The 21619-nt window shown below is 41.9% G+C and overlaps 3 protein-coding genes across 8 annotated transcripts in view; 1 reads left to right on the top strand and 2 right to left on the bottom strand.

Annotated features, from left to right (window-relative positions):
• The first annotated feature begins 966 nt into the window (after positions 1-966).
• Positions 967-14359, top strand: LOC110987685 (uncharacterized). 2 transcript variants are annotated; one of them, XM_022250635.2, is made up of 5 exons: positions 967-1629; positions 7278-7575; positions 8509-10343; positions 10527-10666; positions 12162-14359. In XM_022250635.2, exons 2-5 carry the CDS (start codon positions 7317-7319, stop codon positions 12913-12915), a joined length of 2988 nt encoding a protein of 995 aa, XP_022106327.2. In that variant the 5' UTR covers positions 967-1629; positions 7278-7316; the 3' UTR covers positions 12916-14359. The 2 variants fall into 2 exon arrangements, with proteins under 2 accessions (XP_022106327.2, XP_086986728.1); XM_087130602.1 differs by lacking the exon at positions 967-1629 and adding an exon at positions 2529-2664 and having other exon boundaries at positions 12162-14336.
• Positions 2647-17531, bottom strand: LOC110987691 (uncharacterized). 2 transcript variants are annotated; one of them, XM_022250655.2, is made up of 6 exons: positions 17194-17531; positions 4774-4804; positions 4397-4540; positions 3961-4111; positions 3443-3558; positions 2647-3169 (listed from the first exon to the last, which is right to left on the bottom strand). In XM_022250655.2, the coding sequence occupies exons 1-6, from the start codon at positions 17224-17226 to the stop codon at positions 3141-3143; spliced, it is 504 nt and encodes a 167-aa protein (XP_022106347.2). In that variant the 5' UTR covers positions 17227-17531; the 3' UTR covers positions 2647-3140. The 2 variants fall into 2 exon arrangements, with proteins under 2 accessions (XP_022106347.2, XP_022106348.2); XM_022250656.2 differs by lacking the exon at positions 17194-17531 and adding an exon at positions 5813-6158.
• Positions 17532-18198: 667 nt separating this feature from the next.
• Positions 18199-21619, bottom strand: part of pax6 (paired box 6) — a 115235-nt gene continuing 111814 nt past the window's right edge. For all 4 annotated transcript variants that reach the window (XM_022250642.2, XM_022250640.2, XM_022250644.2 and 1 more), the window contains one exon: positions 18199-21550. In XM_022250642.2, the coding sequence (XP_022106334.1) occupies positions 21456-21550 (95 nt within the window). In that variant the 3' untranslated portion in view covers positions 18199-21455. The remainder of the gene's footprint in view (positions 21551-21619) is intronic.

The following is a 21619-nucleotide window of genomic DNA, read 5'->3' as shown; positions in this document are numbered from 1 at the left end:
GGGCTGCCCACCAAAGAGGTGTGATCACTTTTGAAATGATGCATCTTCAAGTTAGCCCCTGGACAAAACTGATTTCCAGTCATGCTCTGACAAGCATAGTTATTGTTATAGGGTGCACTGGCTGACCTGCGTGATTCCCCTGGGATAGAGCAAAAGCAAAGGTCATGCGGCTCAAAATAATAATAATAATAATACAGCATTTATAAGGCGCCTGTATCTGGTGACCATTCAAAGGCGCCGGTCTGATGAAAGAGCCTCGGTCTCAAGAAGGAAAAGCTAGGACATAAAGGTGGGTTTTTAATCTCTGGGCAAAGAGTGTGGGGTTATGTGTTTCTCTCAGATCTACCGGGAGGGAGTTCCAAAGACGGGGGGCGGCACTTGAAAAGGCCCTGTCACCATAACTGCTCAGGCGGGTTCGAGGAACAAATAGTGACTTTCCTGATGACCTCAAGCCCGACCTGGAGCTGCGAACCTGTAAGAGTGATTGTACATAGTCTGGGGCGGAACCGTGAAGTGCTTTGAATGTGAGCAAAATGATCTTGTATTGTATTCTATACTGGATAGGCAGCCAGTGAAGGGCTTGAAAAAACAAAAAAAAAAAAACAAAACCTAACCCCAAAGACAGGAAGGAGGGGGTATTAAACCTGTAAACTTAATTCTATTAGGCTGGATGAGAATGCAGACGGCGTGGGTGCGGAGAAAGGTGGGTCCCATATACCTCAGCCCCTTCAAGCATCACTTCCAAATGTGTTATTTGAGACTGTACCGTTACGGCACACTAAAAGGGCTGCTAAACATCAACGACGTACCATAAAACTCCTTTAGCTTTGTTAAAAATATTGAAGAACTGTTTGTCCGTCTGTGTTTGATTGCAATTTCAAACAACTGTAAACTGGTACTTCATCTGTTTGTTCTCGATAGTCTTGCTGTAACAGCTTTAAGGCTGCTTCATACCACAGGCGAACGTGCATACGTGAAAGCGGAGCGAATTTGACGTCACAAAAGATATGCAGCGAAATTTCGCTCGTGTTGAGATGTGCTCAATTTTTGCGAATTCATAGTGCGAATATTTGATCTGCCCTCATAAATCCACGTTTTGTCCGCTTTCGCGTAAAGTATGAACCAGCCCATTTTGGTTTCTGTCTAGCTAAGTTCCCTGAACAGCATTTCAACTACATTATCTTTTCCACTCAAATTCCAGTGAGGCACGGTATCCTTCGGGGAACCCTTCCCCCATGGTGGAACTTCGACGAGAGACCGAAGCCGTTTCGTGCCGGTGAAGAGCTCAGACCCATTTGTGGTCTCACTCTCTACGTATCGGACATACCCTTGGGCCCTCAGGCGCGTTTCCCATCATTAGCAAAGCAGGCAGCCGGTGCTTGACATTGCCGGAAGAATCGCGGAAAAACAAAACTATTTTTGTCCATGTTTCCAACAACTTGAACACTGGCGGTCGGGTGTCTTTTCTATTCATTAATCGGCGACAACCCGAACAGGCAGATTCGATCATCTGATTGTTCCTGAAGATGAGTCGTAGAGCACATTTGGAAGGAAATTCATCTTCATCTTAGGGCGGCAGACACTCAGACAAGAATTTATAAGTTATTCAAGGAGTGCGAGTTCTGATTGGTAAGTTCTCTTACAATTTCATTTGAATAATAATTAATTAATGTACATTATACAGGATGTGGTAAGATGCGATTGACAACAAGCATCCAAAGAACTTGACTTCTAGTTCTAAACCAATGAACTATGCAATACCCATCATCCTGTTGGGATTTCTTTCATAGAAAAAAGTTTTAGTTTAATTGAATTTAAACACTTTCGATGTCACCATGAAATTGGAAAACCTTATGGTTTATAATATAAGCGTTCGTCCCCAAGTGTTTATTTGAAAGTGGATATAAGGTCCTACTCAGCCTAAGACATATCTTAGGCTGAGTTAGGACCTTATATCCAATCTATGTCTTAGGCTGAGTAGGACCTTATATCCAGTCTATGTCTTAGGCTGAGTTAGGACCTTTTGTCCACTTTCAAATAAACTAATGTAAGCGTTAGTTCCCAAGTGAAAGATTTGATAGTCATCAAAACGCGGTCTGACTCAAAGAATTCCCAATGTAAATGATTTCAATGTACTTAAATCTTAGCACTGTATTTACACGTAATTCGTTATTATACTAACACAATGGCAGAGAGGTCTGTGTTGGTAATCCACGCAGACATTGCGCGGTTCATTTTTCTTCCCATAAAAACAGGATTCTGGTGGTGTTGGCGGTTAGGCACTATATAGGAAATGGTCTACCCGATCACCTTGAAGCGCGTGTTGTAGCGCATGTAGCACATCTGCCCTTCGCATGTTTACATGCCACTAAACGCGGCTGATCCCTATGTAATGGGTAGACAAGTGGTACATTATTTTCAAGACAGGTTTTTCCCTTTACACAATAGTGGGCATTGATGGATCGAAACCAGGTTTTCACCACCCATGTCGCCCCTCTTCCTGACCGTTTATAGGGCGGAGATGGACCCTGGGAGAGAGGGTCGTGGTGTCTCACTTGACAGACAAAGCTTCCATCTGTTCATGTCGACATTGAGTTTCTGAAACCCAACACTTTTTGAAAAGAGCAACGTGAATCATTTTCAAGCGTGTTTTATGTAATACAAGTAAGTTTAATTTCTTATAGCTATTTGTAACAAAGTTTTTTTTAAATAATCTCCGAATAAACAAAGTTTGCATGACAAGTATTCTCTTTTTCTTACCTCACTTTGCTTCTCTGCACTCTAAAAACATCTTATCCCTAATTTGCAGTTACATATTTATGTTCAATTTCATAAGGTGCCATTCCTGAAAAAAAGTCCAAGCACAATGTCTTTAAAATGCATTAAGTACACCCAAAGATTATAATGTTCATTGCAACATGACACAAAATGAACCACTCCTATGGTTATCAGTTAGTAGCACTGTATACATGTAAATATTGGTTTATATTTCCGCATAATTTACATCCGTATTACCTTAATAAATAATTGCATTTTTGTGAGTTTGCCATAAGCCAATAATGTATATTACATCTTTATTTTGCTTGAAAATTAAAACGAAAGTCTCCTTTGGAGGCGGGATCAGACGCATTCTTTCCATTCTACGGTGAGGTCATCATTTTCAGAAAGTCTGGACCAAGGAAAGGAAAAAACAATAACTGTTTTGCAAAAGTACCTCATTTCGCAAATCCAACTTGAAAAAAAGGCGTCGAAGACGGTATTTTTGTCAAACAGACTTGTAACCAAGATAAAAGAAATGTGAGGCTTTATTAAACGTATATGATCAGCAGTCTTGGTTAAAAAAATGGTCAGCCACTCCATCAAAATAATGTCGCTGTCTCAAAACCGCAGATTTCTACAGCGCAGTTACCCATCCTGAAATGCCAAATGCACCAAGCCTTACCTTCATACGTGACACGCCCGTCGCTATCTGTGTCTGCCTCTCCTATCATCTGATTGGCTCCTTCATCTGTGATGCACTCACCGTAGAGTGTTCCAACTCGCCGAATATCAGCAGCACTAAATTTACAATAAACGTATAGTAAACTGACCTGTAGGCCTATGTATGTTATTTTACATAAGAAACATCTCAAATTTTCTTAATTTTTATCTATGTAAAAGCCTAAGTCGTCAGGAGAGTGTTCAAAAGTATATGTTTAGTTCTTTTTTTCACCACAGATAAGGTAGTCAGCAGACGTAATATCTAAATCTCATCATCGTAATACTACAAATTCTGAATGAGCCAGTTCGGTATTCTAACAGCGCATGTCCAAAATGAAGCGCGCCCGGCGTCATCAAGTTCGGGAACACGCGTAGCCATACACTGACTTCCTCGCGTGATTTTTTTCCCGAATGACCTTAACTTTTTGAATAACAAATGTAACGCACTGTAATGGTAATTACTTTTGTCTTCATTCTCACCTTATGTAACCATTACCATTGTTGTCGAAGATATCGTAGGTTTTCTTGATTTCCTGTTCCGTCATGACGTCATCATCCTGACCTCTTCCCTCCTGCATCATCTTTTGAGTCATGGTGGCTAGAAACTCGTTCAGTTCGATCATGTTGTTACCTGACAAACCAAAGTTCAAAGGTCAGCATTAATCGTCTAAAGTGGGCGTGTCATCAAGGTAATACACCAAAAAATGCGCATGACCAGAGTCGCGTTAACAAAGATCGATGGGTCACATACCATCAGTATTTGTTCCACAGGTCTTATCCGAAGCGGCATGCTTGTATAAACTACCCTACTCTATCTTCCGTTGCCACATATAATTATGCCAAAGGTTTAAACCGTAGCCACAAAATTGTTGACATGACATTCACACATGCATGTATAAATTATTTCTTTTCGTACCGTCCGTGTCCGCTTCTTTGATGATCATGTCTAGCTCCCTCTTGGTCGGGTTAAGGCCAATCGACCTCAGCACCACTGCCAGTTCATCACTGGTCACTGTCCCGTCGCCGTCTTTGTCAAAGATCGAGAAAGCCGCCTTGAATTCTGACCCAGGAACGGAAGACACGCATTGTTATTTGACTGAAAAGGTTATGATCTTAACAAGATTATCAAAATGAGGAAATTCTGGCGGTTTGAAATGACGCTGCGTATAATGCTCCATCATGAACTCATCGTCATAAAATCGATGCGGAAGAATTATACTGGCGCATTAAATTTCAACCACAGAAATGTAAGTTACGGAAGTAGAGTTTACAATGTCATCTAGTTATACATACCCGAGAACTGTTCTTGCGAAAAGGCGTCACTCTGTCGACAAGGACAAACAAATGAGTCTTTGTGTGAATTGTTCAAATGGACAATCTACTGAGTTTGACGGGAGATCCAAAGTTTGTTCTGCGCGCGATCTTCACATATGCAGGGTATGAGACGGAGAGAACCCCCCTGCTTTGTGTTGGTCATTGTCTCGCAGGAATCTGGGGAATTCCTTTCAGACATCTTGGGGGATGTGTTAAGTAACAATAGTCTGGAATGTGTATAGGGATTGGACATGTTGGGGGGGGGGTACCCCTCGGTCTCATTTCTTGCTGTGTATAAATCTTCAGATCGTCCGTGACCTCTGAACCACCATAGAGCAAGTCTTACGCTGTGCTAATACCCTCTCAGCAAATCTCCAGACGTATTCAGGTCATGGCACACATATGAAAATGTACTTCGGAAAACATTTGAATCCACAATATGCAAATAGGGCAGTGAAATACATGTCCACATCTACTGTTTAAGTTGAATCTTGTCCGTTCTGCATCAGATCCTGTAGACCTGCAGATCACTGTAATCGTATACTACCGTATAGCATCCCAAGGATTCGTGTTTCGTAATGTGGTGGCAAAACTAGGAGCCAACCGTCCACCAGCATAACTACACCCCACCAAGTTGGGTCTCTTTGACAAGATAACCCCTAACACAACTATACGATAACATTCCACACGGCAAAACTCTAAATATATTTTTGATTTCAGTGAATAAATCGCTATTGGCAGAATTAGTTTACACGGATGTATACATGTACATTATTTCAGAAATCTAAACCACTCTTCCTCCATTATCAAGCCAACTCTGAGTTGGCAAACCTGAAACCGCAAGTCGGTGGAACTATAACGGGCAATGAGAATAACATGTCATTCATGTCGGTTCATGCACTAATTAACCATACAAGAACCGGTCAATTTTATAAAATGTTCCCCTTTCTCTCCACTGCGGAGCCATTCCATCGTCAATCCCTGTTCCTCAAACACTGACATGGGGGATGTAACTTACCATGATTTCTACTTTTCAAGAGTTGGGCTCCAAGTCACTTTGTACATCTCTTTCCTCGTGTGACTACCGGATAACTCAGGCGTGGACGGTATGTCAATGAAACGTTTATCCTTAACAAAAAGCCCTTTCCTCTGTTACGTAAATCCGTCGTGAATAAACAGGCACCCGCTCCCTTGAAGGTAATAAGCCGCTGGGTACAGAGCAGGCGCGAGAAACGTTAGGTGCTTGACGGGGATGAGTGGTCACGATAGCCTGGTGACTTACAGATAAAGAGGAACTAGATCCAGCTCATTCAGGAAGCTGGAAGTCACCATGATGTGCAGTTTCATAGTCCGGCCATAGATCATGGGTTTGTAGCTCTATGGTCCAGCCAAGCCGACAGTATGATCGGCGATAGGTTATACATGTACTGTCAAAGTATCCCGTGAAAGACACGGAACACAGAGCCAAGGGCTTATCCAATCTTGTCTGCTCATTTGTCAACATTTAGGTTGTTTCATCACTTCAAAATGATACCAAATTTCTCGTTGTTTGGTTTGCTTTGTTTCTATTGTTTACATGTACTTGTTGTTATTGACTTGATGTTGTTCTCTGGCCTTTCTGGGGTGGAGCTTGTATATAATGTGCATTCCAAGCGCCAGCGCACCCTTTTATTTAATAGAGACACTGAGAAGGGATTATCACGACTGATAACCATCACATACAGCAAATCATCAATGAAGATAAAGCGGATAATCCATTCATAATTAACCAGATAATGAGGTTATTGAATTCTTAAAAAGATTTCTCCGCACAAGATCAGTCTGTTTCATTAACTGCCCAATATACCAATCATTATCTCGTTCTCAATGAAACTGTAGCAGGGTTGGTAGGGTTACTCAAACGGCACGGCATGACACTTGTTGGGACCTGTACGGGGTGCATACAAAGAACACACAGAACACCTTCGATGAACAGGTGCTCTACAATCTCGTAGACGGCACTGCCAACACTCATATAATCATCCCAATTTTAATAACGACTATCTGAAATATTCTCTGTACCCAAGAAGAATTCCTGAATGGAATCTTCTGCCTGAGGATGTAAAGATGGCACCTGACCGAACGAGCTTCAATGCTGCTTTAGGCTCAGTTGATATCCCCAACTTACTTACTAATACCCCCTTTAAAATTTAATTCTGCTGCTACCACATGAACCCTACCCAAACTGTATCGGGATAGCCCAGTGGGGCATTGTAAACAGAATAAAGCAGAAATTGAAGCATGTTTTTGAGGGGCATTGAAAGTAAATTAACTGTGGCTTGTTGGATTCATTCCAAAGTTTCAGTGGGGGAGGGGGTGTTATCACAATGTAATTACATGAATCTACCATATGCACTGACATTCAACAATTTCCAGAATTGTTTTCTTAATTAATGACGCAGCAGGTCGTAATTATGTGTTTGTTTTCTTTTCCACCTGTAAAGATCTTTTCCTATACGGAAATCTTTGGGACTTGCTCGACAATGCGCATCAACACAGCAGCGGTAATGTTTTTTGCTGCATGCTCCGTGATCAACTTCACGCAGCGTACAGAGAGCCACCCTCTTCCCGGGGCGCACCCCCACCACTGTCCCATGAAGTGCCGCTGCGTCACGGTGTCTCGTCGCCTGCTGGCTGCTTCACGTCGTCTTCAGCAGTACGCAGCGATGTTTGACTGGGTGGAAGGGGCCGGAGCAGCCGTATGCTGGGGGAAGAAGGAGGTACCAGTTGACCTGTTGCCGGGTATGTAAATTATGTCGAGGCGTGGCCTGTGGCCTTTGGTAATGATCAATTTACAAAGATCCAGTTGTAAGATGTTCTAGAATACATAGTGTAAGAAAATGATGGATTTAAAAACTTCTTACAGTAACTGATCAGTTGGTACATGTTGCACAGACATTCTAACTGAATGAGCCAGTTTGGAGACCAGACGTATTTACACGCTTATGCATTTGAGGTTTGGGAAACTGATACAAAGGCAGTGCTTGATCCCACGTGACCCCACCTGACCTGTGTGTTGGATATCTGCCAACCCCCATGGGATTCACAAAGTCAGTAAATCAACCAAAAATCGTGTAATGCAATCGGCTTAACCTCACGATGTTGTCGGCTTTAAAGGGCAAAGTGGTCGGATCTAATAGATGTACAGAAAGAAATCATTGTTCTCTACCGGCCAGTCAGACTTAACTAAAGAGGAACTAGTGAAGAACGTTGAAACATACCAGGTTATACAAAACGGTAAACAAGCTATGATAAATCTAATGCGTATAGCGTATTTAAGGTACCGTAATTGAAGAAACCAGGACGATTAACTATGGGTGTTAATCTATGTAATTAAAATGTAATTAGAAATTGAGATCCAAGAATTACTGATTGGGAATTTCCTTCCATAGGTACTAACTGAGCGTAATGAAAACACTGTGTTATGTTTGTGTTTTCATATTTTGACTTTTGGAGCAGGAGATGGTGGGTTCGAGTCCCACTCGCTCTTATCAGTTATTTGTCTTAAAAACGCAACACTGGGAAGTATTAACGCTGCTTTGAACACGAAGAGGCAATGGTAAATTGTATCTCAGGTTCAAAGAAGTACAGTACCCATATTCTGTGTAATAACCCGGCTTTCTGATTGATCCACTAACGATGTTGTGTTCTTGCTGTCACTTTCTCTTCTTTCAGAGGTCAGTTACCTATTGCTGGTTGGTGACGATTCGCGAACCGGCATAATTGATTACGACATGACAGGTTCTGCTGTAACTTCGACCGCGCAACCAGACAGTGATGAGAGAGTAGGACGCATCAAAGACATTCCATTGGGTACATTCGCCGACGGGGTGGGGCTGGTTCATCTGGATTTACGCGGCAATAAGATCGCGGAGCTAGAGCCCGGAAGCCTGATGGGATTGGGGAATCTACAGATACTCTCCTTGAAGGCTAACAGGTTGAGGGCGCTCCCAAAAGACGCGTTTCAAGATGTACAGAATCTGACACAGCTCTTCCTGTCAGACAATCATATCCGATCTGTACAAACAGAAGCCTTCATAAACAACACGCACCTGCTGGAATTGGACATCGGAGACAACTTGCTGGAGGTCATGTCTCCGGGATCGCTGAGAGGTCTGACATATCTCCGGTTCTTGAATCTGTCGCACAATCGCCTGACTCATCTCCCTGAGGATCTGTTAATGGATCAGCTTGAACTCCAACAACTAATCCTTAATGACAACAAAGTAGAGAGTCTGTCCAAGAACATCTTCGCAAAAAACTCCAATCTGAAACTCCTTTCTCTTAAGAACAACAGGCTGCGACAGTTACCCGAATCCGTGTTCATCTCCCTGACGAACCTGTTGGAACTTGATCTATCTGGAAACAATCTGATTGCCTTGGCTGATTCCATTTTCCCGCCAGTGTCTGCTCTAAAGTTTGTGAACATGTCCCACAATGCCCTGGTTGAACTGAGCAAGGTCACCTTTGAAAACTGCACCCATCTCAGAAAACTAGTCGCCAGCTCTAACAGGCTGAGTGCAATAACAGACAAGACATTCGGGCAGCTGTCCTCTCTTCAAGAACTCTTCCTAGACAGGAATAACATATCCACGATACTTCCTCATTCTCTGCAGGGTCTGAACAGTCTCAAAATTCTAGATATCACCAACAATGCACTGCAGCGCCTCCAAACTGAGACATTCTACGGACTTGAGGCTCTGACGTCACTGCGACTCGACAACAATAAAATCACAGACATCGAACAAAATGCCTTCAGCGTAAGTGCAGCGCATAGCATGTCCAAACTAACATGGCTCTACCTGAGGGGTAACGACCTCAGAGAATTGTCAGCTGATATGTTTGGCGGAGCTCCATTTGTCAAGATGCTGAATCTGGCAGACAATAAAATTTCCACTATTGATCCCTCCTCTCTCCGACGTCTGAGAAGACTGGTAACACTTTCTTTGCACGGCAACCGGCTCGGGAGCCTGCAAGATAGAACCTTCTCAGAAGCCACAAACGTTCAGAGCTTGGATTTGAGTGGAAATTCGCTTCATCGGGTAGATGAGGGCGCCTTTCATGGACTAAACTTACTCCTGGAACTCAACATGGCAGACAACGAACTCGACGAGACCACTTCTGATTGGCTGGCAAGTTTGACATCACTCAACCTGCTTAACCTGAATGGAAATCGTTTCTCCCGAGTTCCAGCTACCCTGCTGACCTCTCTACCGGACTTGAGTCACCTCTATCTGAAACGGAACATCCTGGATACTTTTCGGGTTCCCGACCACGACCGTTTTAGGGGACTCTTCCTCTTGAACATTGCAGACAACAATCTTCAGACTATAGAGGGCGGACTGCCAGTTATCTTGGCCCCCGGGAGTTCAGTGGACCTATCGGGCAATCCGTGGATATGCAACTGCGCTTTGGTTGCCGATGTGAGGGAGATGATTTCAGTGAATATCCGTTTTGAAAAAGAGAACGAGACGCTATGCACAGTACCAGGACAAGCCAATGATAGAAAGGTAGGTCAGTTCATCCTCGCTCTACCACTTGCCAAAATAAATCTTAAAACTGAGTCTCGATCAATCTGTTCATTCGGATCACTATCAATAATCAATTATCAGTAACTTCCGTAAGTTATGGTTTAGTTTCGTTGGTTGCTACATTGAGTCTGCAGCAAAATTTTCCTATTCCTGTCAAAGCAGGAGTTGACGAACACAGCGGATGACGACAGCGCCCTCTGTGGTCTAGAAGACTTCCCACCGATCTTTTCAACGCAAAGTGATGGACTGGTCAAGTCTAGTAAGGCTGCACCAAGAAAACCTCCGTGCGAGAATCACCCAGTGTAAGTTTTATTTCTTTTGTCACGGTGACTGCATTCAATAACAGTCATGATCTGACAGTTTTTGAAACGCTGAATACAAGAAGTGTTTGGCAAAACCAAATAGCACCCCAGTATCGAGGTCACAGTAATCCTTGGAGGCTTCGCCGCGTTCGCATTATGACCGGTTCATACTTCGTGCAAAAGCGAAAACGAACGCGAGTTGTGGGGGAGGGGGCGGCAGATCAAATTTTTGCGTTACGAATTCGCAAAGTTCAACACATTTCAGTAATTTTTGGTGACGTCAAATTCGCTTCACTTTTGCATCCGCATAAAGTATAAACTAGCCTAAGGCTGAGTTCGGGCGGCTTGTTCTCGTTTGTTCAAGAACAGCTCGATTTGTTGTTCGTGGGTCGGCCGCTCGAACGCCGGGAACACACAACCGGTTATTATCGCTAGTAGTTATTTGCATTTTTCGAGAGTTAATGTCGACTAACTGGGCGAACTTCTTTTCTATTTGAAAAAACTTCTATCATGGAAAATTATTACAATGTAATATTAATTTTGCAAAACTGTCCTTTGTCTTCGGCTTTGTAAAGCCATATCGATACTTTTTGCGGCTGTTCAAAAATCAAATCTCACGAGTTTTCCCGTGTGTTCGTGTAAAATCCTAACGAGAAGGTGATGTGTGACCCTGTTCCGAGAAAAGTGTTCTTTGGTCATGTTCACGCCGTTCGATCGCGATAACACGAAACCCGTGTCAAGAACGGATCGCACGAACTCGAGAAGCGTACATGGCTCGTGCTGGCTGCAACACGCGTCTACAGCAAGCCAGGTGGATACATGATGTAGGAGTTTCAAGCCAAGGTCTTCTGCTGGAGCTTAAGAGATAATTAACAGCTAATACGGGTGATTCACAGTAATGTGTCCCCAAGAGTTTGCAACGCGTTAGCCCATCATGATGCGTGAAATCTGTCGACCCAGTGCACGTTGGGAAAGGGTCGACAAATTTCGCGAGTTGTGATTGGCCAACGCGTAGAAAACTCTTGGAGGCGCACTATTGTGAACCACCCATATTATGGCCGTTTTCCAATACGCGACTTGGGCTCCGTCGGAGGTATCAACTGTTTTTTACTTCCTGACTTTGAGATTGTAAGCGCAAAAGTAAGTCTGATAGTGCCACAAAGCATCAAGTAAGATGCAAAAGAGCCAAACATTACAGTACTTTAATTTAAATTAAACGCTTCAGGCCCACAATCGGAGATTTGATTTCCCACACGGAAACGGAGACGAAGTTGAGTATTGGAAAACGGCCTGTTATATTTAAGATTTCAGTAAGCTGAAATCTTATTAGGGCACTGAGCATGCGTGATCACAGACATTCGTCGCAGTTTCCTGAATTACATACAGCAAAGTAAAATGGCATGTTTGACAGTGTTAGCATGCTGCCGTAATCGTAACTTTCTTCAAGGGGCAGGACTACATTTTTAATGTGCTGCTTCTTTTATTTTTCCCAAAGTGTGTCCAGAGCCGATGGCACGTGGCCGTGGTACGCTGTTGTGTGGAGTACAAATAACGCGACGGCTCTCTGTAATGCTGCCCTCATCGGCGTCGACTGGGCAGTCACAACTCTACGCTGTCTGCAGCAGATACAACGCACACTGTCGAGCAGTATGCCCAATATCTTCAGAGACATTGTCAAGCGAGAAAAAGACAGTCTGCTCATGGCACCACGAGGTCTGGTTATCCGACTCGGTAAGAGTAGGTTCATGGATGAGTTTGAAGCTGACGAACAAGGTTACAGGATTATGAATATGCATATACCGGGAAATGACCACGGAACTGGTTTAGACCGACCTTTATTGCTCCAATTCAGTTCCCTAGCAAGGGTAAATGAGCAGGTCTCCCCCGTGTGCATTGCGAATTATGTGGTCAAAGTTCAAAGGGCAATTAGCTTAGGATGGGGGATGAAACCGAAGGAGACACCACCGGAGGAAGCCCTTCAAAGTTCCCGGATGAAGCTTGAACCCTGTGACCTTTCCGGCAACGCTATCGAGGACTTCATGTTATGTGGGGTTAGAGAAAGAGGCAGGCCTATTGACTATTCAATCGATGGAAATATGGGCGGGGCACTGGCGATGAAAAGGGGGCGTAGTGACTGGGCTTTAATTGGCATAGGGAGTCGAATTGAGAAGGGTGTTAATGTGTTCATCGATCTGACTCGTTATGAAGAATGGATTGATGGGAAAACTGCGCAAACAAGGTCACGATAGACCAAAATCATCAATGTTGGCAATTATTGGAAGTTATTTCAGAAAGATCAAAGCAAACATCTTAGCTGCAGAATAATTTCTGCAAGTGTTAATCTGCACTGCAAGAAATATGTATGGAAATGCTTTGTGTGTGTGTGTGTATCAGCAAGCCTTCGGCGTTGTTACTACTTGAAATTTCTATCTATCGCCCTCTATTGAGGAAAATATCGTTCTGCGAATTTCTGTATTGTGAAATAAAATCCACAATTCTCTTCATGTATAGGTTAGCCTTCTTTCTTTTTGGCCTTGTATTTATCAAGTTTAGGTTTTTACCTTAAAGTAGTTGTATCGTGTATGGGATTCTGTGTTAATTTTATACATGTGTTATTTATTTAATATTTAGCAAATGTAGTATATCATTTGATAATCCTTTATTTTTTATCGTAAACCTAGATGTAGTGCAAGGGTAGTACTAAAAAGATGCAGCTTTGATAGAACAGAAAAGAGCAAACAGCAACAGCAGCAGCAACAACACCAGCAGCAGCAACAGAACAGCAACAATACAGCGATAGTTGCTGTTGATAGTAAAACATTGTTTAAACACCCCTCCTTGAGTACTTCGTCAATCATGCATTTTGTCATGCATTCAGCCGTTCTTTCCTTGCACATTCAGGTTTTCAAATAATCCCGCACTCACATTTTTCACCTTTTCAAGCGCTGAGATATTTTCTTGTCAGTTTTCTATTACCTCTCTGCACTATGTTGTAAATACCGTGCACAATCCAGTGCGCTCTTCACCATTATTTAACAGCTCATTTGCTCAGATTTCCCGCCATTACTTTGTTGTGCTTTTCTTATCGCATCGATTGCCCCAACGCGCAGATTATCTGCGCGTATCACATGTCACTTCCCAATGCGCCAACCGGTCCCAACACTTTTTAACTACTACTTACTTAGCGATCTCCCTGAAGAAAGTAGCCAGGATTTCATCCAGCTTCCCGCCAGTTTTTCTCTGTCCAACGAAGTGTAGACAACGTGCAATTCACAGTAATTATCTCTCGCCTAATGCGTGTAAATAGAAGCGCGTGGCTGCAGAAAGATCATCATTTCAAGTCATCACCCTTTGTTAGGGTAATTACTCCACAACCCTTCTACTGTACTATGCTCCCTTTTTAACTTTTTGATTTTGAACTGAAGGTTCATTCAAAAGGTGAAAATGTGGGAACCTTAATGTGTGTAAACGAGAAGGGTGAAAACCAAGCAACGTGCACTTATATACGTAATCGTGACCGTTCTGGTTTGATACATTGTTTGTCTATTTTGTATTAAAGAAAACTGGTTTCTCTAAAAAGAAAAGGACGGATTTGTTCCTACCGTGGCTACAGTAATTTCGTTTGACTGGAACACGTGATTTATAGGTTTGCAGCAAACTTATGCCCAGTCCCTAGAAATATCTTTTGTAAGTTATTTTTTAACAGTTGCATTGAAAAGGTTTTCCGAGCTTTGACTTTTTCCTGCACACTATACCTTAAGCTTCTCAAAGTCTGTAATGCATACATTTCATCTCACCACGGATTCAAATCCTTGTCACGGGGTTAAACTGGGACAAAGAGGTCAGAGAATTTGGATCTATGTAAAGATTTTCCATAGCTTAACTTGACTGTTCTTCTTAAGTGATTCTTTGTTTGTTTGTCGGGTCTCTACACCTTTGCTTATCTCTTTGAAGAGCTCAAAAGCTGCAGGTGGATAGGGTTCAATGACTTGTTGCTAAACGATACCTTTTCGAAGTTTTCGCGCTCAGCCGTAACTCTCGACGTCTTCGCTGTTTTGCTTGGCTGTCGATGGAACATTTTTCTTACAGCGATTACCCTTGCGCAAAATGGTGGCAAGTCGGGTGCACCGTAGCAGAACGGTGATCCCTTCTACCCCAGCTCCCCTCATTTGCTGCGATCTCACTCCGGCGTGACGCCATTATTCGCACTCCATCTAACCCTCTGCCGTGCCTCATTTTCTATTCTCTCTTGTTTTGTTACTTTTGCCGCCCATACCAACGATTTTACCCCTCTTGGGGGTAATAACGACCGTAGGGAGGCCTCTTAGATCCAATTTGAGGATCATGGTCTCTTTACTGGTTTTCCAAGACGCTGAAACGGAATGGCAATCTTAATTTCACAAGTTATCTAGTTAAGTTTGTCTGGTTTACACACTGTTTTCAACTAAAAGGCACCATGCAAAGGGATATTGCAATCTGACGGTGTATAATTCATCCACCTAATTAAAAACAAGCAGTCCTACTTTAAGATTGCATTTAATTGATCTTGAAAGCTCAAGCTTATAGTCTTTTCCCAGAAGCATTTTCGCGCTGAATCAAATACTTCCCAGATTTGACCGGATCATTTTACTACTCATTGCTGCCATTTCGAAGCGACAACACTTGAAGTTTTTTCTCACATTATCGATTCTCGTCTCCATTTCAATCCTCCACCTTTGCTTCTATAAGTCTCTCCATGTTTTGCCTGCTCAGTCTGTCTCCAATTTGCTTGGAAAGCTCTCAGTTCACTACCCAAAACTACTCAAGATACACGCCGTCTTAGCGTGCATAGACGCTACATGTCTTTCACTCTGGCGTCTCTCTATGGAAGCAGCTCCTTTGTCATAGGCTTCTCCAGTTTTTGTCTGATTGCATAGCAAGTATCCGTGTTCACACCAATTAACTCTCCATCAAATGACAGCAAATCAAGGGCGCTCTGGCAGAACCTGAGCGGTTCTGACCCGCCAGTGTCCCCCCGTCCACAAGCTGTATCCTCCCCGTGCTTTGCCCCTCGAGAACACGGTGCCAATCCTTTTATTTTACGGTTGTCGGTCCTTTCGTTTCAGGTTGAGCGAGAAGCAATACAGGCGTATACCGGATGCCAAATGCGCGTGAGATGCTATCGTGGACTTGTTTTTCGCGCCAAAAGAAAAAAAAGACAGAAAACCTGTCAGCTGTTTCCTGTATTCTACAATCTCAAACAAGGAAAGTATCCCCCAAATAAACCTGAACGAGGGTCCTTTCTGGTAACTTTACCTTCGCAGATAACACAGCACAAAACTTGGCAACCCATTTCCTCCATTTTGACTTTGTCAATTCAAACCAAACAACGCCTGGTCTGCTTTGTTTACAATTCTAACAATAAAAAGTCACCATAAATACACACATGTAAAAATCTAGTAAAGACGGCCTAAACACAATATCGCAACACGAAAGTGAATCAAGAACTCTCTACGTAACGTTGCATGTTGCCAACTAAAAGAAGATTCTCAATTCACAGCGTTACTGACAGAGGCCGATGGAGAATTCGCGTAAAATGTCACAAACAATATAACAATAACTGAGGTGGTAATAGTTATGGTAATCATAAAACAACAAATATGTGTTCCAAATTTGAATTCCGATTACAATTGAATTGTTAACATGAGAGATGGTTGATGATGCGGAACCTCACAAAAATTGATGGTATACATGAAACAGCCGATAATTTTCATCGGGGAAGTGAGAAATGAATAAATGTGCAAATCCATAAAGCTGCGCCGTTGCTTTATACGCTCCCATTTATATTGTCTGCTAAGTTTTGGGATGATCCAGAACGCACTTTTGCTTGAAAACGTAAAGAAAAATAGACAAATCGAGAAATATTGGTCCAAAATCTGGATATGCTCAAGAAGGAGGAATTTGACTGGGATGTAGGTTCGTGAAACACTAGCTCTTTTTGCATTCTTACAGCATCATGAGATTGCATGTGAACCAGTCAAATGTGAATCTCAAGTAAATTCTTGTTAAATCAAAGCTCATGCATAGCATATAAGAAATACATGTATTTAAAAAAAGTAAACGTGATTTTCAAAAGCTTATAAATTTATTCTGAACTACTTGTAATTAATTAGCCTAACCAGTCCCGCCCACTTAGCTAAGCCCCGTCCCGCCCACATAACCCAGCCTATATAGGCCACCAACTTACCCAGCCTAGTCCCACCCACTTACCCAGCCCAGTCCCATCCAGCCCAGCCCAGAGCAGTCTAACCCAGGTGAAGCTCAATTAGTAAAGTAACCTAACCTTGGCCACCTGTTAATAGCCCAGCCCAATCCAATCTGTCCTATCCTATCACTTCCTCTGCTATAAAGTACTGGCCGGTAACATTGAAAGAAAATAACAAAACTAACAACTCACCAAACAATACGTCTTAGATGATATTCCCAAATCGTGATTTTTTTCAAATGAAAGGATTTTTCGTCGGTGAGAGATTTTGATGTGTACTCACGTAAAAATCCAAGGTCGGAAACGTAGTCTTCATAGCTGCAGGATCAGTATGGTTCTATCCATCAGCACTTGTGGTTCGTAGAAAAATCCTCAGTTCCATACAGTAAATTTTTAATATTTTGTAAACTTAATGCAGTACATTTCGGTAGCTGCAACATTATTATACATGTACAATTCTATTTGATCCTGGAAGGCCATGAACTTAGGCACTGCGATCCACCGATGGTGACTACGTGGCATGAATTCCATTTTGAGGACAAACGCACACAAGTATTGCGTGGTGTAGGCCTATGCCATGAATGGAACACTCGGACTGTTACACAACCAAGATCCAGTCGAGATGCAAGCGCATAATTAAGGAAAGGGTAGATCTTTTACTTGTGCAGAGCTAGTCAGAACTGAACAATGGATCGAATTCATGACATAGCTCGAAGTATTAGTAAGAAACCACACTTTTTATACCCATGTATACACTAGACAATACGGTAGAAGGGACGAACGTATGTGGTTTAAATCAGAGTTGAAGTCTTTGAATCAAAGAATCTCATTCCACTTTTTCGTCATTTCTCATCAAATAAATTGAATTTTACCCTAGATTTGTTTTCGATTTTAAATTAATTCTTTTAATTCTCTTAAATTAATTTATACATGCCAGGGCTTAACCTGTCATTGTGAAATAAAAAAATAATACAAATTTATTAAAATCTATGCATTTTAATTTGAAATTTAAAAACTTTCCAGCTGAAACGCATGGAATACAAAGAGTTGGTCTGGCATTTTTATTAAGAGAATATTGAAATGGTAAAAGAGCAAGGGTTAACTTGACTTTTTATTGATGACATAACTTTTTTTGACCGAAAACATTTGGAGAAAATTAAACAAATTTTTACTGTGATAAAATCTGACAACTGGTGAAAATGCACAAATTTAAGTGTATGTTAATTCTGATTCTCGTAACAAAAAACATGCAGACACTGAAAGACAAATAGAATGCACCACGGAGCAGTTATTCCGAGTGTCGATATTTATCTTTATTTTAAAATCAATCGGTCAAGTATAATAATTCATATATTCGTCTACGTCAAATGACTTGCATATTAACTTAAAAAGGGGACTGCCATTTTTTGTTCATTACAGTACTCAAATGAGGGCGCTATTTAACATGAATGCCCATTTTATAGACTTTCTGAGCAATGTTATCGGTTATGTAAAAACAAAATCAAACCCCCTTCACCTGTACCAGTTTCGGCAAGTTTTAGAACAGAACACAACCACACAACGCCAATTCATTGACAATATCTCAGATTTCTCAGAGTAATCTGTTGCCAAAACACAGAATACACATCTTCATATGGGGACGATGTGTAAAGAATATGCACCATGCTACACGAACAGACAAATATACGCATAAATATAGACAGGACACAAATACATTGGCTTCATAAACTTTATATAAACATACACAAGTCACTTTTAGCCTCTTTTGTAGCTTAGTCTTTGGAGATTTATATTTCTTTCATTAATATTCGTAAATAAAGTATCGTAAACGACGAAATGAATGGGATATACATGTATCCACATCCATTAAAAAATTCTCCGACTCGCATGTTTTTAACGGGTTATACAATGAGATTATCGTATGAAACAATCAGGAATTTAACCCTTGTATCTCGTCTCAGTTAATATGGGGTTTCACAATAGCACGCCTCCAAGAGATTGCGACGCGTTGGCCAATCACAATGCGCGAAACCTCTCGACCCTTTCCAAACGCGCATTGGCTCGACAGATCTTGCGCATTGTGATTGGTCAACGCGTTGCAAACTCTTGGTGGCGCACTATTGTGAATTGCCTGAATTGTTAATACAGCTCGCAACACATGAACAACATCCCATTTTCTCCCCAGAAACCCTGTAAATTTCAATAATTGTTACGATGTGCAGATGGTGATTATAAATAGATGACGTCATCAGAAGAATTGAAAAGATGACGTCCTAACGGAAGAAACTTGATTACCAATAATGCTGAAAAAAGGCACAGCTGACGAACAAAAGGGAAAAATACACGTACACTGCAAACATCAAACGTCTATCATTCCAACAAAGATGAAGTCTTTTGAACAAGATTCAGGGCTGCCATTAGTGCTCCCAATTTCAACTCTGGTAAAGGGTTGATGAGGCCTTTTGGAAAAAAAAACAAGCATTGACGAAAACCAAACCAAAGTTAAGAAGTCTTTGCGAAACAATTTACTTTTTTTCTGTAGTCATTGTTTCGTTAGGGTAACTTCACGTCAGAAATACCGACAAAAATAGTTAAACATTTCATAAAGATAGTCCCGCTTGGACCCGTGTAGGTGATTTTGGCAGGAAGTTCGCATCCTACCAAATTTGCGATTATAAACATTTCAATAAAACACTTCAAGGTTAATATGCGTAGCTCACACGGAATGTCTTTTTGTTCACAACCCTTTAACATTAGTAATCCAACCGTCCAACTCCATAAAATTTCCCACAAATTATTATTTCAGGGTGAAGAATTAAGGTGTCCACAGGGAAAAAACTGATTCTCAAACTGACAGCATCAACGGCCGCGTTCTCTCCGTTTGGGGCGGCTCGCTTCTAGTAAGGTCAGAGGTTACTTCCACCAAATCGATGGGGCATGCTATTTGTCACTTTCGAGCCCCTATCCCGTCTCCGAGTAGGCTTCAAGAGAAGTTTTAAAACCCCTAATACGGTTAACTTCGGTCTGGGGGACACTGAACTCCCTATGGAGCCAAATTTTAGATGACATGTATTTTCTATATGGTTTGGTAAGGCCAGTGATTCACATACGGAGCAGGTGTTCAGTGAAGCCGACATTGAAAACAAAGCCAGGATATGAAAAAAAAGAAGAACCTGCCGCTAGAGGGCCATTAACGCAAATGGCATATAAGCCGTTCCTAACAAGAGTCGTCATACTCCAATGTTTCACAACACTCGCAAATAGTCCTTTCATAAAATGGAAAAGACGACAGGTAGGCTTACCATAAAACTCCTACTTTACTTTTGTTCGACAAGCGGCCCAGTTAAAACCCAAACCTCAGGGAAATGTCAGTAGCAAAATCATCGCGGTTGAAAAGACAAATAAACCCAACTAGCTCGGTTGGCTATGTCCAGATATAAAAAAAGACAAATAGTAATAATACACCAGAGATTATTTACTGTAACAACGATACCATAAAATCACTAATCATCATTGAATAAAGCTATTCTAACTATGGAACCGGTTTGCACTACTGGCTGTTATCGGCTATACTACATTTTACCACTACTATTTTCCAGACGACATAAGACAAATATTTTACAAGAATCGGCTGACTTTTTAAATCATCTATCCCATTTCATATTTAACATCGACGACAAAACGTTCCTGAGATAGTAGAAAAGAAAGCAAAATTTCAACTAAAATGTCCAAAAATCACAGTCGGTGAGATTCGACATTAATTATCTCAGTACAGTGTGGACTTAATACGGTGGCCTATACATGACACAGAACTCGACAACTACTTCAGTCGAAATCCTACAAACAAGTTAGGAGATGCCTCGAGTTACATCAAATCTGGTGTGACGACCCGTAGATGAATTCTTGCCTAATATTTTTCTCCATTGGAAGCCACACCCAGCCTCTTTTTAAAACCTTTCAGCCTCATTTTGAAACACACGCAGATATCATTTCAATACATTACTGCTAACAACCGTCTTTCCAGATAACGTCGTGGTCGGTGGATATCCCTTATTTAAACCGACTCTACACTCTCGAGTCTGAGTTGGTGACTCCGTGGCCCATCACTCACCTTTATGTACATCAGAACGAAATATCACTGTATTTGTTGCACTTAGGAAATGACATCTACCCCGACCAACGACCTTTGACCGCAGTAACCTCTCTCTGAGCATGCCACTGGTCAGCATGTTTGAAGCATCACCTTTCGTCTTGTAAGTTCCGGCACTGATCAGTTCCAGGAAGTTCCGCGTTCTAACCAAAAGAGGGTGGTTGCCGATGTGAACAGAAACAAAGAATATCTACAGTTTCTCCCGCTCCAAAGCTCCATCAAGTCTCACTATAGCAACAACAACCTTGAGCTCATGATTTGTTCTCACGGCCATACGTTCTCATTTCTTGTCAAGCTCTTCCCATTCCTCGGTGCCAATCAACCTCTATCCCGAGTTTTGGAATCAGCAGGGCCGTCTACAGGTGGTCACAATGAGTAGCTCATCAGTTTGGTGTTTACTGGATACGAGGCCAATATTGAGAGGAATGAGAGTCGTTAGAGTTTCCTCCTGGGACTTGTACGGGAACTGAGACTCCTGGTGAAATGAGACCTGCGGACAAAGATGGATAAGAAGGAAGGGTTAGGGAGATTCACAATGACACAGTAAAGTTGAAATGAG

This window comes from Acanthaster planci, linkage group LG20 (assembly GCF_054643075.1).
Source record: "Acanthaster planci isolate LZ-2023a linkage group LG20, COTS_SCS, whole genome shotgun sequence".
Taxonomy (NCBI): domain Eukaryota; kingdom Metazoa; phylum Echinodermata; class Asteroidea; order Valvatida; family Acanthasteridae; genus Acanthaster; species Acanthaster planci.
The sequence above is the reverse complement of the archived record's forward strand: the minus strand, read 5'-3'. Positions and strand labels throughout refer to the sequence as shown.